The following is a 16,337-nucleotide window of genomic DNA, read 5'->3' as shown; positions in this document are numbered from 1 at the left end:
ATCTTATGTAATTCAAAATTTTTAGATTTCTTACCCTAGGTTTACTGTTCTATTGGTCATTTGTACAGTAGGAATTTGGCAAAGTTGTCTTCATGAAAGTTGTTACTTATTGTATCTAGTTACATTTCTTTTTTTGAATCACTCTATTTGGAGTTTTGTAACTTAAGTTATGGTCATTTTACCATAACTGGCCGGATTGACCTGTACCCAGAATTTCTGGGCAATTTGGTTCTGCCAGATTTGGTGACCTAAGTTTGGTTGGCAATTTGACTAGGTTATGGTCAGAATTTGAATTTGTGTTCTTCATGAAAGTTGTTGGGCTGTGTCTCAGCTATCGTCTGGTAACATTTCAGGTCAATTGGATCTTTCTACATTGAGTTATGACCAAATGAATAAATACTGTTCATTTAGTCATTTTGCCTATGCAGAATGCAAGTCACCCGGATTAAGGCAATTTTTAGGTCAACTTGGTTTGGTTTTCTGGATAGGGTTTCTTCACCAAAATTGTGCCATTATGTGTGTAGTTTCATGTCCAATTAGCCTTGCACCAATTGAACCTATACAACTCCATTTATGGCTCAAACAATACATTGGACTCAAAGGTTTGAATTTCATGCGTAAGAATCAACACTCCCAAATTCAATTCTCCCAACTCCACAAACTTCATTTGACATATTTGGCACTTCTAATGGTCATTAAATCATCTAAACATCATCAAATTCCAAGCAATAATACAAAAACTAAGTTAGGTCAAAGCCCTAACTTATAATTTCAATCTCAATTATACATCCATGCAATTTGATTTCTAATGCCTTAAACTTCATTAATCATCTTTACTAACTAAAACAAAATCATCAAAACCATCAAATTCATGTACTTCCTAGGGCTGCCACAAATTGAAACTTCAACATATTCCAAGTTTTCTTTTCTTTTCATGCCATTTCAACTTAATCAAGCAAGCTTTTCATGCTTAGGAAAGATAAAGGGTATGGTTAGTGCACTAACCTCTTTGGAGCTTCATTTCTAAGCTTGGTAAGCCTCACTTTTTCTTCTTCTAATTGCTGCCCTAAGCTTGCTCTAGTGGTAATGACAAGTTTTTGTGAAGGGAAGATGGGCTTTTGAGGTGATTTGGTAGGTGAGATGAAGCTTGGGTGAAGTTTGTTAATGGTGGAAGGGAGGGAGAGGGTGTGTTACGGCTGGAATGAGGAAGAAGTGAGCAGAATTCCTTTTGATTTTTCAGCCCATTTAACTCCTTTAATTGGGTTTATAATGAGGTGTCAAAATGTGATTGGGTGGGAGAGCTTTAGTGACATCATGTGATGTCATAATTCCCAATTTCTTTCATTTTTCTTTTCTTTTCTTTTCTACTCATTTTCAATTAAATTTTTAGCAATATTTATTCACATTTTATGTCATAATAATTATTTACTTAACTGGACAAGTCGGCCAAAAATCATCTCTGAAGACGAAATGACCAAAATGCCCTCCGTTTGGCTTAACAAACTAAAATTGTCTGTACCGATTGAAAAATTTTTCTAAGCATTTTCTTGGCATTCTAATACCATAGAACCCTCAATGACTCTTCTCTGGAGTCTCAAAAATTATTTTATGAATTTTCTCCCGAGTCTAGGGCTCCTAGTTGCGAGAACCGTAACTTCCCACTGGGTTACCCATCGCTAGGGCACCAGCTCATTTAACTTGGTTGTATTTTATTTCTAAAATTTTTTCTAAATTTTTATTATTAATATTTGAGTTATTTATGGCTCCTTACTTTAGTCTAAATATTTTTCCAGATGTTCTAGCTATCCGAATCGACACCGGTCACCGGAACAGTAGAATGTACGGCATTGTTACAGTGAGGGTGTTACAGTCTGTACCAATTTAAAAATTTTTCTAAGCATTTTCTTGACATTCTAATACTATCTAGGGCATTATAACTCTTCTCTGGCATCCCAGAAATTATTTCATAGGGTTCCCCTCGGGTTTAGGGTCACTAGCTGTCTTCACCGCTACTTCCCGTTAGGTCACCCATCGCCGAAGCATCGGCTTATTTAACTTTGTTGTATTTTATTTCTAAAATTTTTTCTAAATTTTTCTTATCGTTATTTGAGTTATTTATGACTCCTCACTATACTTGGAGTGTAGTTCCAGTTTTCCTGGCTGTCCGGACAGACGTTAGTCACCAGAATAGTAGAATGTATGAACTACCTAAAGTGATAGAGTTACAGAACAAAAGTGCTACCTGAAGCCTAAGACTTCGGTAGTCGAAGTTCAGGACCTCGACAGCCAAAGTGAGTTCTACCTTACTTTTTCTCCCTTTTTTTCTAAGATTTCAAAACATGATTTCATGGTTCTTAAGGACCTAGAAAATGATATTTATGATATGTATAGAATTTTAAAACCTTGTATAACACTCTAGGGTTCGATTTTATAAGATCGGGCTTAAGGGACTCGGAAGGGTAAGGATCAAAGGATAGCTTCCATTTGGATAAGGTGATTGATAAGCTATAAAAGATGAGTAACTCTAACCTTATTAAAATGAAAACCATTTATAGATAATTAATGAGCATCCTCACTCGTCATGTCATATTTATTTAGGATATATGCATCTAGAACATGAAGATGTTACATAATTGCATAATTTGTTGTTGGTGTAGTGATGGATGTTAGATGACCCATTAACTCTCCCCCATGTTATGACAATGTAATGTTACGTATGTTATGGATCCGTTATGTAAATCCCATGGGGAAACCTTTAAATTGCCCTTCAAGGGAGATCTATAAGTTGCTCTAGGGTACATGACATAGGTCATGTTTAAAAGAAAAGTTCGGAGAGTTACTGGTGATAATATCTACCTTGCGTGAAATGTTTGTGAAATGAAAACCCACATGAATGATGCATTGCATATGTGTGAATAAATAATTTAATTATTGCTAGTTTGTTTACTCATTGAGCTTGTATAAACTTACCCCATTCCCTAACCCCTAGGTGTAGGGTTACAGGATTAAAAGAGTGCTTTGAAGAGAAAGCATCAAGGGTAGTTTAAACATTTCCCTTTATGTATGATGTATAGGTAGATGGACATAAAATTTGTCCCTTTATGGAAGTATGCATATAGAACCATTACACTTTGGATCTTATGTATTTTAAGGTTCAAATTATGAATCATTTTTACATTAAAGATGTTTATGTACGGATGAAAAGACTAAGGTGTAATAGTTTGAAGTATATTTAAATGGTAAGATGTAGGAGTGTATGCATATTTTTCAGGTTTCAGGGTTGCTATGGGTTCCGGCAGCCTTAAGCTAACCCGATCCTTAGCACCAACAATGGCCCCTAGTTTGGGTCGTTACAAGATTTAGAATTGAGGAAATTAAAACTATAAATAAGATAATGATGGAAGGGTTATTTGGCTTTACTCATGAAGGGTGGCTTGCCATGGAGAGTGGTTTCGTCCATTGGAGAGAGTGGCTTTTAGCTCATAGTGGTGTGGGGTTGTCACCTATTATAGAGAGGAGCTTTTTAATTATTGAGAATTTGGCTTTGACTATTAATGATGGGCTCTTGCCCATTACAGTCTCATTGAGGGAGAGAGATTTCAGCTTAAGGTAGAGAAAGAACATAGAATTCAAGAGGAATGAATTCTTGCCCATTGATGAAAGGGCTCATGTACTTGAAGACACCTTTTATAGTATAGTAGTTAAAGTAGTAAATATACTGGGGTATGTCTAGAGAAAACTGAGATGACTAACTAATGTATTTACTATGAGGAGTTATAGTGTGTGAGTTATCTTGGGTGTAATTGGGTTAATAAGTAGTATAGTTTAAGCTTATAACGATGATTATTTTATTGATAGTGGAAAATGACATTATTGTAGATATAACTCTATATTGAGAGGATGAACAGAGTAAATATTAGTATTTTGTGTATTTATTTTTTTTTTTTATAATTTACACGTTTCAACGATGCACAACAATAACATATTTCTTTTTATGAAAGCAAAATTAAAAATTTTAATTTACATTTTAAAGTAAGAGATGAATTTGTTAATAATAATAAAATATATAAACTAATAGTAATTTATAAAAAGGTAAATTGCAATTAAGTCTTTGAGGCATACCAAAATCCTTAAGTCAGTCCCTTTTTTTTCGTAATAATTTGATCATCAAAATTAAATAATATTAACAAGTTAATATCTATTATCTAAATTAACTGCTAATTCTATTAATATTTTATAAAATATATAATTATTTGAATATAAAATAAATAATTATTTAAATATAAAATTTAAATATAGAGATTATTTTATTAATAAAATAAAAATTTTAAGGATTAACGGTAAAAATTAGTTTATTGATGGAAAAATAAATTTAAGAATAAATTATTATTAAAAATTAAAAATATGAATTTTGCTATACTTAAAGACTTAATTATAAGTTACTCTTATAAAAATAATAATGTTTGGGCAGATGAAAATGGTTGCTGAGTTGATAATAAGGACATGGACTTTTTTTCCGTAATAATTTGATCTTCAAAATTAAATAATATTAACAAATTAATATCTATTATCTAAATTAACTGTTAATTCTATTAATATTTTATAAAATATATAATTATTTGAATATAAAATAAATAATTACTTAAATATAAAATTTAAATATAGAGATTATTTTATTAATAAAATAAAAATTTTAAGGATTAACGGTAAAAATTAGTTTATTGATGGAAAAATAAATTTAAGAATAAATTATTATTAAAAATTAAAAATATGAATTTTGCTATACTTAAAGACTTAATTATAAGTTACTCTTATAAAAATAATAATGTTTGGGCAGATGAAAATGGTTGCTGAGTTGATAATAAGGACCTGGAAGTAGTACCGCACCTAACAAATCAACCCATTTTGCATTCAACATTAATAAGAAAAATAATATGTTAGTCACTCATTAAATTAATGGAATTAATTATAATATTGAAGCGAAAAGACATTGACAACGTTGGATTCCTAATGTCGTCACCAACCCGCTACCCACTTTTCTTTTTCCTTCTTGTACCCATCCCCAACTGCAATTTGCTGACCCCACCACGTTCTTCTTTTTTTTTATATAAAAAAAGAAAATTTTCTTTATTTATCATGAATTTGTCCATTGTTCTTGTCTCTCTTTCATCTCTCATCTATATCACTAAATCCATTACCGGCCAATGAAAAGAAAATTTACATTTTTTTTGTAAATTAAATTCAATTAAAATACCTCTATATCTTAAAAAATTAAACTCTTTCACCATTCTATTAAATTTCCATCATAAAAACATTATTTAACTTGTTTTAATCTTGATTATAGAAACTATATATTATAGATATAATTAAAATTACAAAAACTAAACAATTTAAATATTTAAGGCTAAAATAAATTAACTAACATCTAACAGAAGAACTAAATTTAATTTTATATAATACAAAAACATTTTAATTAAATTTTTTAAAAATATAATAAATAGTTCATTTTAATATTTGATAGTGATTTACCATATTTTTTTTAATTTCTTAGTATAGGAAAACAAGTATTTCATTTTTTTTTTAGGAAAACGTAAAGCTTTCATTGCTCAAGAAATATCAGAAGAGAGTACATTAACTAAAAAGGAAGGGGGACCAGAGCCCCAATCCTGAGGACCAAACAAGAAATAGTTGCCCGTGCTAAGGAGTGAGCAACCTGATTCGCTAATCGCCTAACAAAACGGAATTCAAAATTCCCTAGCTCATGTACAAGAGCTTTAACATCCCTAACTACAAAAGCAAAATAAGATGAATCCTGGGAAGAACTATGCAAAGCTTGGTGGAGCAAAAGACAGTCCGTCTCAATCAAGATATTATGCATGTCGCGAGATTTTAACTAGCTTAAAGCTTCCTTGGTGCAAAGAGCTTCAACAACCAAGACAGAGAGGCAAGCAAATGTAGGATAACAAACAACACCTAAGAAAGTGGCAGATGAATCTCTTAGAACCCAACCAAAACCAGCATGGTCGCTGGAAGAATGAAAAAATGCATCAATGTTACAGGGAATCCAACTAATAGGTGGAGGTTGCCAATGCATTGGAAAAGGTGGTGGGGGGCTTTGAGATGAGATGGATGGATATGACTATGCATATATCCAGTCCACAAGAGCTGAATAAGCGCCATATAAAACTTGAGTAGAAGATAAAGTGGACTGCTTCCACACTTTGTGATTGTGGTGATTCCAATTAGACCAAATCAGCATAAAAGCCTCAGCAATAAAAGTAGGTGGTAAGGACTAGAAGAGATTAGAAAGCCAATCACAGATTGAACAATAACATGGATAGGGCGAGAACTGTGCCACAAACCAAACAATAGCAGCCGCACCACAGAAAAGATGAGCATGCTTAATAGTCTCATCATACAAGTCACAAAAAGGATAGACAGATGAGACCTCCACATGATGCTGGATTAAACATACTTTAACAGGGAGAACACTTATAAGAGCCCTCCAAATCAAATGCTTAACTTTACCAGGTACCTCAACCTACCATAATTTAGCCATTAAATGCTGAAAAACATGAGGGGTACCATGAGGAATATGAATATGGGAAAGCCGATGATATCCACTTTTAACAGTGTAAACACTCGTCCTTTCTAGAAACCAAAGCCATGAATCTTCCAAATTCAAAAGAGCTAAAGACAAAGGTATTTGCAATACAAGATTAGCATCGCGTTTGTTAAATAAAGTATAAATGAGAGGAGCATTCCATCTAGGCAGGGAGGGCAACATGAGATCATGAACCATAAGAACACTAGACTGATGAGGAGTTTGGACATAAGGGTCATCCAAAGAGGGTAGCTAAGGTGAGTTCCAAAAAAGAGTAGAATCAGCATTATTAATGGGCCTAATATAGCCTTACATTAATAGATCCTTGCCATAATTGGAGACTGCTAGGCATAGTTGGGATTTGATCCCAAAGATGCTTTGAAAAAATTAGAAAATGGAAAATATTGAGCTTGATACAGTTATGCGAAAAGAGAGTGAGGGTGGAGCAATAACCATCACTTTTACTTAGCAAACATAGATAAGTTGAAGTCCTGAATCCTTCTAAAGCCCAACCCACTAGATGACTTATGATGGCAAAAAAGGTCCCAAGAAAGCCATTTGATACCTGTTGAACTGGATTCCCACCAGAAAGAATTCATAAGGCATTCTAATGATGTATAAATATCCATCGAAAGTAAAAAGACACTTATGACAAATGAAGGGATAGCTTGTGCAACACACTTAAGAAGTATTTCTTTGCCTCTGCGAGAGAGGAGTTTTCATTTCCAACCTTGAACCGGTTTCCATACCTTTTCGATCATAAAATCAAACACTTCGTTCTTCTTATGTCTGATAAGTGATGGCAAGCCTAAATAAGGAATAGGCTGGGAAGTATAAGGGACTCCCAAACAAACGATCATCCAATCATGTTTAGTCGATAAAGTGTTTGAGTGAAAACGCACCATAAGCTTCTAAAATTGATCCTTAGACCCGAGGCTAAGCAATAAGTATTAAGGCATTGATTTAAAGTTTGAGTTTCCTCCAAAGTGGCACGAAAGAAAAAATAACTATCATTAGCAAAAAAGAGGTGGGACATAAATGGAGTGCGGTGAGCAATTTTGCAACCATGAAGGTTGCTAGAGCACTCATGGACCTTCATGGTGACTAATAATGGTAGATAAGCCTTTAGCACATAGGATGAAAAGATAGGGTGAAAAGGGGTCACCTTGTATCAACCTTAGTTAAGAGATAGAAGACCCAACTACATGCCAATATGTAAAAAAGAATAGGACACCAAAGTTATAAAAGACATGATCATAGATACCCAATAATCACATAAACCTAGCTTGCTCATCATTACCTATAGAAAACCCTACTCAATACGATCATAGGCCTTACTCATATTGATTTTTAGTGCAACATAACCAAGCCTACCTTGAGTTTTTGGTTTTAAGTAGTGAAGGATTTCGAAAGCCACAAGAACATTATCGGTGATAAGGCGATTTGGAATAAAGGCATTCTGCGTGGTGGAGATAACATCCTGAAGAATAACCTTAATTCAGTTTACCATCGCCTTAGAGACAATTTTGTCAAAAACATTGTACAAGGAAATAGGCCTTAGATCTGCGCCATATTCTGGAATCATTTTCTTTAGAATCAAAATAACACAAATAGCACTTTTACCAGGTAATGAACAATTGCCATTCAAATAACACAAGCAAATATAAATAACACTTCGCCAAGCATATGCCAATAATGCTGGAAGAAACTAGCAATTACTTCGTACTGGCTTGGAGATTTATCTAGGCGCATATCAAATAAAGCAAGCTTAACCTTACCTGGAGAAAAAGGAGATATAAGCATATCATTTTGAGTGGAAGTGATCTTGGATTGAACACAATCAAGCACAGCATTCATAAGACCAGGTTTAGAGTTGAAAAGAGATTGAAAATAGTCCACAATAGTCACATCAAGCCGCTGCTCTCCAGTGACCCATTCGTCAGAATCATTTTTTAAATGATGGAAAGTATTCTTTTTCTTTTGTGAAAAGGCCACCACATGAAAATATTTTAAGTTACAATCTTCGTAACGTAGCCAATGTTGCTTGGAATGTTGTTTCTAAACAGTTCTTATTGGATTAGTAGATAATTATACTGACATCTAGCATCATCATATGCAGTCAGTCCCTACAAAAGGTTGATCCATTTTAGCATGACAATGATGTAACTTGTCTTTGAAATCATGCTAAAACTACTCTCCCCATTGAAACACTTTGGTGCAGCAATAATTCAACTGGCAAAAAAAGTCAAGATCTTGCCCTTATGACTAGCTAGTCGCAACAACAGTGGCATAATCATCTTCACCCAACCAAGAGTTCTCAAACCATTTTAGAGAACAGGCCTAATAAATAGGATGAGAGATGCCCAAATTTAGAAACAATAGAGAGTGATTAGATGAAGCACTTGGCAGGTGTGTAACAGAGGATAATCTGAATAACATTTGCTTAGAAGAGGAGGCAAAAGCACGATCCAAGCACTCTCTAACCTAAGATGATGATCCTCTACCTTGTTCGTAGGTAAAAATATTACCAATGAACCTAAGATCGCATAAAAGACAATTTGAGATACTTACCGAAAGCCATGAAGCAACCAACCCGGTTGAGAGATCCAACTATATTTTTCAGACGGAAGAAATATGTCCTTGAAGTCCTCGATAATGCACTAGGGGAGAGAGAATTGAGTACTCAAAAGATGCAGAAAGGTCCCAAGATTGCTGTCGATTGGCATGTTTTGGATGACCATAGTACCCCATTAGTCTCCAAGTTGGCAAAAGTGTGATAGTAACCTGAATGTCAATGTAGTGACAAGAGTAACTCAATAATGACGCCATGTTTTTTTCTTTCTAAAACATGGCAAGGCCACTCAAATGACCTACAGATCCACAACAAACATCCCTTCATAACCCAAAAGGCAATGAATCCTATCAAGAGCAGAACCAAAGATTAAAACTTCAATAAGAAAATTAAATTTGGGACATTTTTCTATTATAATAGATTTAAGCTCCTGAAATGTGTAGTGGTTCCCAAGCCCCCAACGGTTTTGACAAAAAGTGGCCATGGCTATAAGCAGGTATGGAGACCAAAAACTGCCTCTAAAGAGCTTTTAGAACAGGTAAAACATGGTGCTCAATAAAGAGAGACTATTGATCCGACGTAATAGGGTTGGCAACATTAGTTGATGAGGGAAGCTGGAGTTGTGTAGGAGGAGAACATTGGTCAATTCTAGGCCATTTTTTAGCATCATCCAAGTTAAGGATATAAATGTTAGTTTGTTGTTGCTCAAGCCTAACATTAGTAAGCATGGGGTCTACGAAAGATGTAGGCCCAGTAATAGTTAAAAAAGAATTAGCCACCTACTGAAAAGGATTGGGACATTACAAAGAATTTGAGGGTGTTGTATTGATGACAAAATGATTGTCTACAGAGTTGCCAAGACTAGCCCTTGAATGCCAAACACCAGAGCTATCACATAACCAGCAATCACCGCTCATTTGAGAGCCCATCACTAGGTGCACATAGCCACGAGCCCTAGTCACACTCAAAATTCCCATCAAGAGAATAAAAAATCTTTGAGTAGAAGCTTTGGGAGTGACCCAAGCAACCACATACAAAACAACAAATAGATAAGTGTTCATACTTGAACTGGACAACTGCAGATGCAGTACTGTCACACCTTACACCCCTGTAAGATATGACATGATCCCGTAGTATACCTAATGAAATATCGAACTTCGCCTACCAATAAATCATTAAATATACTACAAGGAATTTTAAACAAATCAAATACATTTTTAGTTAAGGGATAAATTAAATATTTTTAATTATTAAGAAAATTTCTGTGAAAAATCCGCGTGATGACGGCTGTAATTTCAATAAATCAAATTTATTAAACCTATTAAAATCACCAGTGGCAATTTATATAATATAATGTAATCAATCATCATTCAAAATTTTACTTTCTTTCATTCACAAATCCAAAGGATAAAGAAATAGTATTATCTTATGACAATCCAAAAGAAATATTTAATTACAATTTTACAAATCTCCATGGTTATAACAAAAATATTATTACAAAGTTTATATATAAACTGCTCATTGTCTTTACATACATACATATAGCTACAAATACATCCAAAATGAAATTACAATAGTATACCTAGTATATACCCAAAGATAACTCCAAACTCAGCCTCAAACCACAGCTTTAAGTAAGCTCACTCAACTTCTCTATCTTTTCCTTTATCTGCGATAGCATACAGAAGCTATCACTGAGTCTTTCATATTAAAGAAACCCTAATTCTTCAAAATCCTAATTCCACATCTTACATCTAAGCAATTTCAAACAATTTCAAGCATCAAATTCATGTGTACACTACAACCAACACTAGAATTCAAGTTCAAATAAATTGAATCACCAAAACCCTAACTCCCCTTTGCTGGCCAAAATTCCCTACCCTCCATTCATGCATGATTTTCATGCTTTCTCATGTAATTTCCCCATACTCAAGCTTAATTCAATGCATAGGTAACTAACCAAAGCTTGTAAGACACTTACCTCCAATGGTGCTTTTTCAATCTCCCAAATTCTTCAATTTCTTTGCTCTTCCTTACTTCTAATCTTCTCTTTAGGGTCTAATTCTAGATTTTCTACTAATTTGATATGAGAATTGGGGAAGAAATGGAGGTTTCATAAGCTTAGAAGAGTTGTTAATGGAGGTGTAGAGGGAGGGGAAGAGAGCCAGCCATGGAGAGAGGAAGAAGATGGGAAATTGTTTTATTTTTAATTCTTTTGTCTTCTTATATACAAATATCCAAAATTAATTATTTAAGTTATAATTATAATTATTTTAATTTTTAACAATTTTATTAATTCCTTATATGTGCCAAATAGGTTTCCTACACATACCACTTAATTTAATTTCATTCCAATATTTTAGTCTTACTCATTTAGGTCAAAAGTCAACTCTTGAAGTGAATTGACCAAAATGCCCCTCATCGGGTTATAGTCCACCTTTTTCCATAATACCTGATGAGCCCCTAAGTTTTGATTCACTTGTTTGTGCTTCTTCCCTTTTCATTTCTTTGATTTTCAAATTCCTACTAATTTCTAAATTAATCCTTTATCAAGGACTCTACAGGGTCCTACATAAATTTAGAGTAGCAACTGAACTTACAGTCACTTCCCGTGTAGGTCACTCATCGCCGGGACCTAGGCTCATTTAACCGAATTGTACTTCATTTTTCTTAATTTCATCTAACCTAATTTGATCTTTATTAATTTAATTTATGACTGCTCTCTGTAATTTAATTGTGGTTCTCGACATTCTAACTGCCCGAACAGACATTAGTCACTGGAATAGGAGAATGTACAGAACTACCTAATGTGGGGGTACCATGTGTTCTAATGTGTTTCCATGTTTTAAGCAATGAGCGAACATCTGGGAGGACCCTAACATGCAAAAAACCCTACCATCCCGTGGAGATTCATAAAGTGTCATAAGCTAGAAACCGTCCAAGGAAGTTACCAAATTACTGAGCAATAGATTCCAACATAAAGCCAATAGGTAAATCATGTATCTTCACCCAAAATGCAACTGAAAAAAGAGACACTTGAGAAGGAATATCACCACGATGAAGGTAACAAGTAAAAGATGACCAGAGAAGGTCCATGGCCTGCCATCTAGAATTCATTTTAAATCAATAATATGGAAGAACTGAAACAAGTAAGCTTAAGAACTAATATCCTGAATGCTAACCCTTCAACTGGGACGCCATAGACTAGCCATCGTATTTTGCATAGCCAGAAAATTAATTAGCTAATCTGTAAGAAAGCGTCCAACCAAAACAGAACTAAAGAGATTGGTCCTGTGTTGATGATTTACCTTGTTCAAACTGTAATTCTGAATCTTCCTCCTAAGAAAGAGAAAGATGTTGCGTTTGGAGATCTATCAGGAAAACAAAAACTAATACTAGAAAACTTACATAGAACCAAAGGAGAAAACTTGCCACCAAGAGCAAGACTTTTTACTTTTGATTGGCTTGGAGACTTGAATAACAAGTATTTCATTTAGTATTGGGAAAAAAGAATATAAATGTAAGGTCCCACTTTTAAAACGATTTCATCTTATTATTGAATTATTACGACAAGTTTTAGTCGAATGGTCCTATAATCGTTTTCAGGGTTGTAAGGTTTTGATTACAAATTTCAATTAAAATTATATATATATATATAAAATGAAGGTTGGAATAATAAAAAAATTAAATAAATAAATAAAATTTAATTTAATATTATTAAAATTATTTTTAAAATAGTAAATTTTTTTATTCAAATTTTAATAAAAATTAGTTATATTCAAAAATAAAAAATAAAAAATTATTAACCCAATTTTTATTTTATTAATAAAATAATTATTTCATGTAAATTTTTGTATATAAATGATTATATATTTTATATTTAAAATATATTATAGTATGTTTTGTATAAATTATAATAAATATAGTTTTTATTAACATGTCTCTTATTTGTCTTATCTTAAATTTTTAAAATTAATTATACTAAAATACATGTATCGTACTATAAATATATTTTATGTTCAAATTTATAATTTATAAACTCATTAAATATGATGGGTATCGTAAGGCATTTTTAAAATTAGGAAAGTTAAAATAATTTTATCGTAATTTTTAATAATTTGATAGTCTAAAAAATTAACATAAATGAATCTTTTCTTACAAAATTATATAAATAAAAAAAATTCTCAAAATGTATAATTTCTTAATTAAATAATTTTATAAATTATAAATATTATGATAAAATTATGTGTCTCAGTAAAATTACAGTTATTTAATAAATTTATAAATTATAAAAACAGACGGAAATATGTTTATCATACTATATAAATATTTAGGAACAATTATTTTTAAAAATTTAAGTAGCTACATAAAAATATATTAATAAAAATTATATTTAAAATATATAATTATTTAAATATAAAATTTAGATAAAAAATTAAACCTGAATAAGATTAAAATTATTTTAATAATTTATTTTATAAATTAAATTTTAATAAATAATTATTTTATTAGTAAAAACTAATTTTTATTTTAAAAATAAAAAATTAATATAATTTTTTATATATCTTATTAGCTACCTTTTTGATATTTTCAAATGAGGTGACGTCGCCCCTGCACCAACCGCACAAGGGCTTTAGGACCATTAACCTATTGAAAGTTCCTCGATTGTGCTCAGTTATGGGCCCCACATACCAACACTTTCCCAAGACCTTACCAACCCCCGACCGGTAAGCAGCCGGTCCAACCACCCCTTTCTCCGGTTCAAACCAGACTCTAATCTCCAATATATACCTTTCTCGTTTCCCATTCCCAAATCAGGTCTGCCTAACCATCACCTTCTAACTTCAATCCTAGAAAGAAGAGAAAACCTAAAAGAAAAAAAAGGGATTATCTCATTGATGGCATCCAACAATGAACAGCAAAATCAGGCAGGCAGGCACCAAGAAGTTGGCCACAAGAGCCTTCTGCAGAGTGATGCACTTTACCAGGTGAATCTTCAATTTCAAATCCTGGTTTTGCATGTGCATAATGCATCTTTCTTCTTCTTCTGATTCTGATAATTTTCGTTTTTGGGTTTTTAGTACATACTTGAGACAAGTGTGTACCCAACAGAGCCTGAACCCATGAAGGAGCTGAGGGAGCTAACTGCCAAGCACCCCTGGTTTTTGTTTCTTGATCCAGAGTCTCAATAATGTTGAAATGTTTCTAGGGTTTTTTCTTATTGTTTATTAAATTTGATTTGTGTGAATGAATATAGGAACATAATGACTACATCAGCAGATGAAGGGCAATTCTTGAACATGCTTTTGAAGCTTATGAATGCAAAGAACACCATGGAAATTGGTGTATACACTGGATATTCTCTCTTGGCAACTGCTCTTGCTCTTCCTGATGATGGAAAGGTAGTTTATAGAATCAAATCTCAGAAATCCAGATGCAGAACGATTCTTTAATTTGGGAAAACTCACAGTTATGAAACATTCTTGCATCAATGAGTTTTGATTAGTTGATTAATGTGCGGTGTTGTTTTGTTGCAGATCCTGGCGATGGACATAAACAGAGAGAACTATGAGTTGGGTCTGCCTGTTATCCAGAAAGCAGGTGTTGCTCACAAGATTGAATTCAGGGAAGGGCCTGCTTTGCCTGTTCTTGACCAAATGATTGCTGAAGTAAGAATTTTCTTTATGTTTTATTAACCAAAACAAAATTCCTTCTGAAAAAAACCCAAAATGAAATAAATAATGAAATTAGAAAATAACATCAGGTTTTCTTTCTTCTCTTCGCTTCGCAGGACATGAATTTATCAAGGAAATTTTCAAGAAAAAAAATCTGAGATTTATTAATTTTTTTTTTTTTTTTGTAGAAGTAGCCGTTTTAATTTCTTACATACGATAACGTGATATGCAATTTTTTTTTTATCATTTTTCAAGTTTTAGTTAAATTTTAAAAATTAAAAATTAATTTTTTATTTAAAAAAACATACATATAAAAACGAAATTCTATTTTTTAATTATTTATAAAAAAAAACTCTATTTATTTTTTTTTTATTTTTAAGGACAAATCTTATAATTTTCTCAATAATCGCATAAAAAATGTCATAAAAATTTTTAAAATAAAATATAAATGGTGACTTAATTACTTTTTAATTTAATAATACAAAAATAATTTTTAATAATTTCGAATTCAAACTTCAATTAAAACTACTAAAAAAAATTAGATGTCATTTAAAATTAATAAATATGAAAAAGAACGAAAATTTAACCTGTTTACTGGCAATGTATCCTTTATCTTACTCAATCAATAAAACTGGAGTATTTATTTTGTTTGGTGAACCACAGGGGAAGTACCATGGAACTTTTGACTTCATCTTTGTGGACGCTGATAAAGACAATTATCTGAATTACCACAAGAGATTGATTGAGTTGGTCAAAGTTGGTGGAGTGATCGGGTACGACAATACCCTATGGAATGGGTCTGTGGTGGCACCACCTGATGCACCCCTCAGGAAGTATGTTAAGTACTACAGAGACTTTGTGATGGAGCTCAACAAGGCCTTACCGGCGGACCCCAGAATTGAGATTTGCATGCTCCCTGTTGGTGATGGGATCACTCTCTGCCGTCGGATCAAGTGATCAGCTTTACTGGTGATATATTTGATGATGACCGTTGATCGTTAACGCATAAAACGAGCGATGTGTATTAACTTTTTTTTTCTTTTTCTATTTTAAGCTTCAATATTTGAGAAATTTCATTTCAATGCATTCCAAAATTTATCCAATTTATAAAGTTTTATGGGATTTTATATATGTTTGTGCAAAGTGTGTAATTGCAAACTTATATTTTTATTTATAAATGAAAGATTAAGATATTAAAATTATAATATTTTATATCATAAATAAAAAAAATTATTTATTAAATTATTTTTAAGAATATAAAATTTTAAATTCAAATTTTAATCAAATTAATTATGTTAAAAAAATAATTATTCATTGAATTGATAGTCGAAGCCACTAGAGTAAAGATAGACTACAAATGTCAACATTATTATTATTATTATTATTAAATAATTTGTCACAATTTGTTTTACTTATGGATGATCTAAAGTCTAAAATTAATTGTAAGATAATATCATCTTAATTTATATATTGCTTATGAATAAAT

General features: G+C 32.3%; 1 protein-coding gene across 1 annotated transcript; it reads left to right on the top strand.

The window, feature by feature from the left end:
* The first annotated feature begins 13,974 nt into the window (after nucleotides 1-13,974).
* Nucleotides 13,975-15,980, top strand: LOC110667357 (caffeoyl-CoA O-methyltransferase). The gene is made up of 5 exons (XM_021828171.2): nucleotides 13,975-14,164; nucleotides 14,258-14,337; nucleotides 14,434-14,578; nucleotides 14,714-14,845; nucleotides 15,515-15,980. Exons 1-5 carry the CDS (start codon nucleotides 14,075-14,077, stop codon nucleotides 15,806-15,808), a joined length of 741 nt encoding a protein of 246 aa, XP_021683863.1. The 5' UTR covers nucleotides 13,975-14,074; the 3' UTR covers nucleotides 15,809-15,980.
* The last annotated feature ends 357 nt before the right edge of the window (nucleotides 15,981-16,337 follow it).

Source organism: Hevea brasiliensis, chromosome 8 (assembly GCF_030052815.1).
Source record: "Hevea brasiliensis isolate MT/VB/25A 57/8 chromosome 8, ASM3005281v1, whole genome shotgun sequence".
NCBI classification, from domain to species: domain Eukaryota; kingdom Viridiplantae; phylum Streptophyta; class Magnoliopsida; order Malpighiales; family Euphorbiaceae; genus Hevea; species Hevea brasiliensis.
The sequence above is the reverse complement of the archived record's forward strand: the minus strand, read 5'-3'. Positions and strand labels throughout refer to the sequence as shown.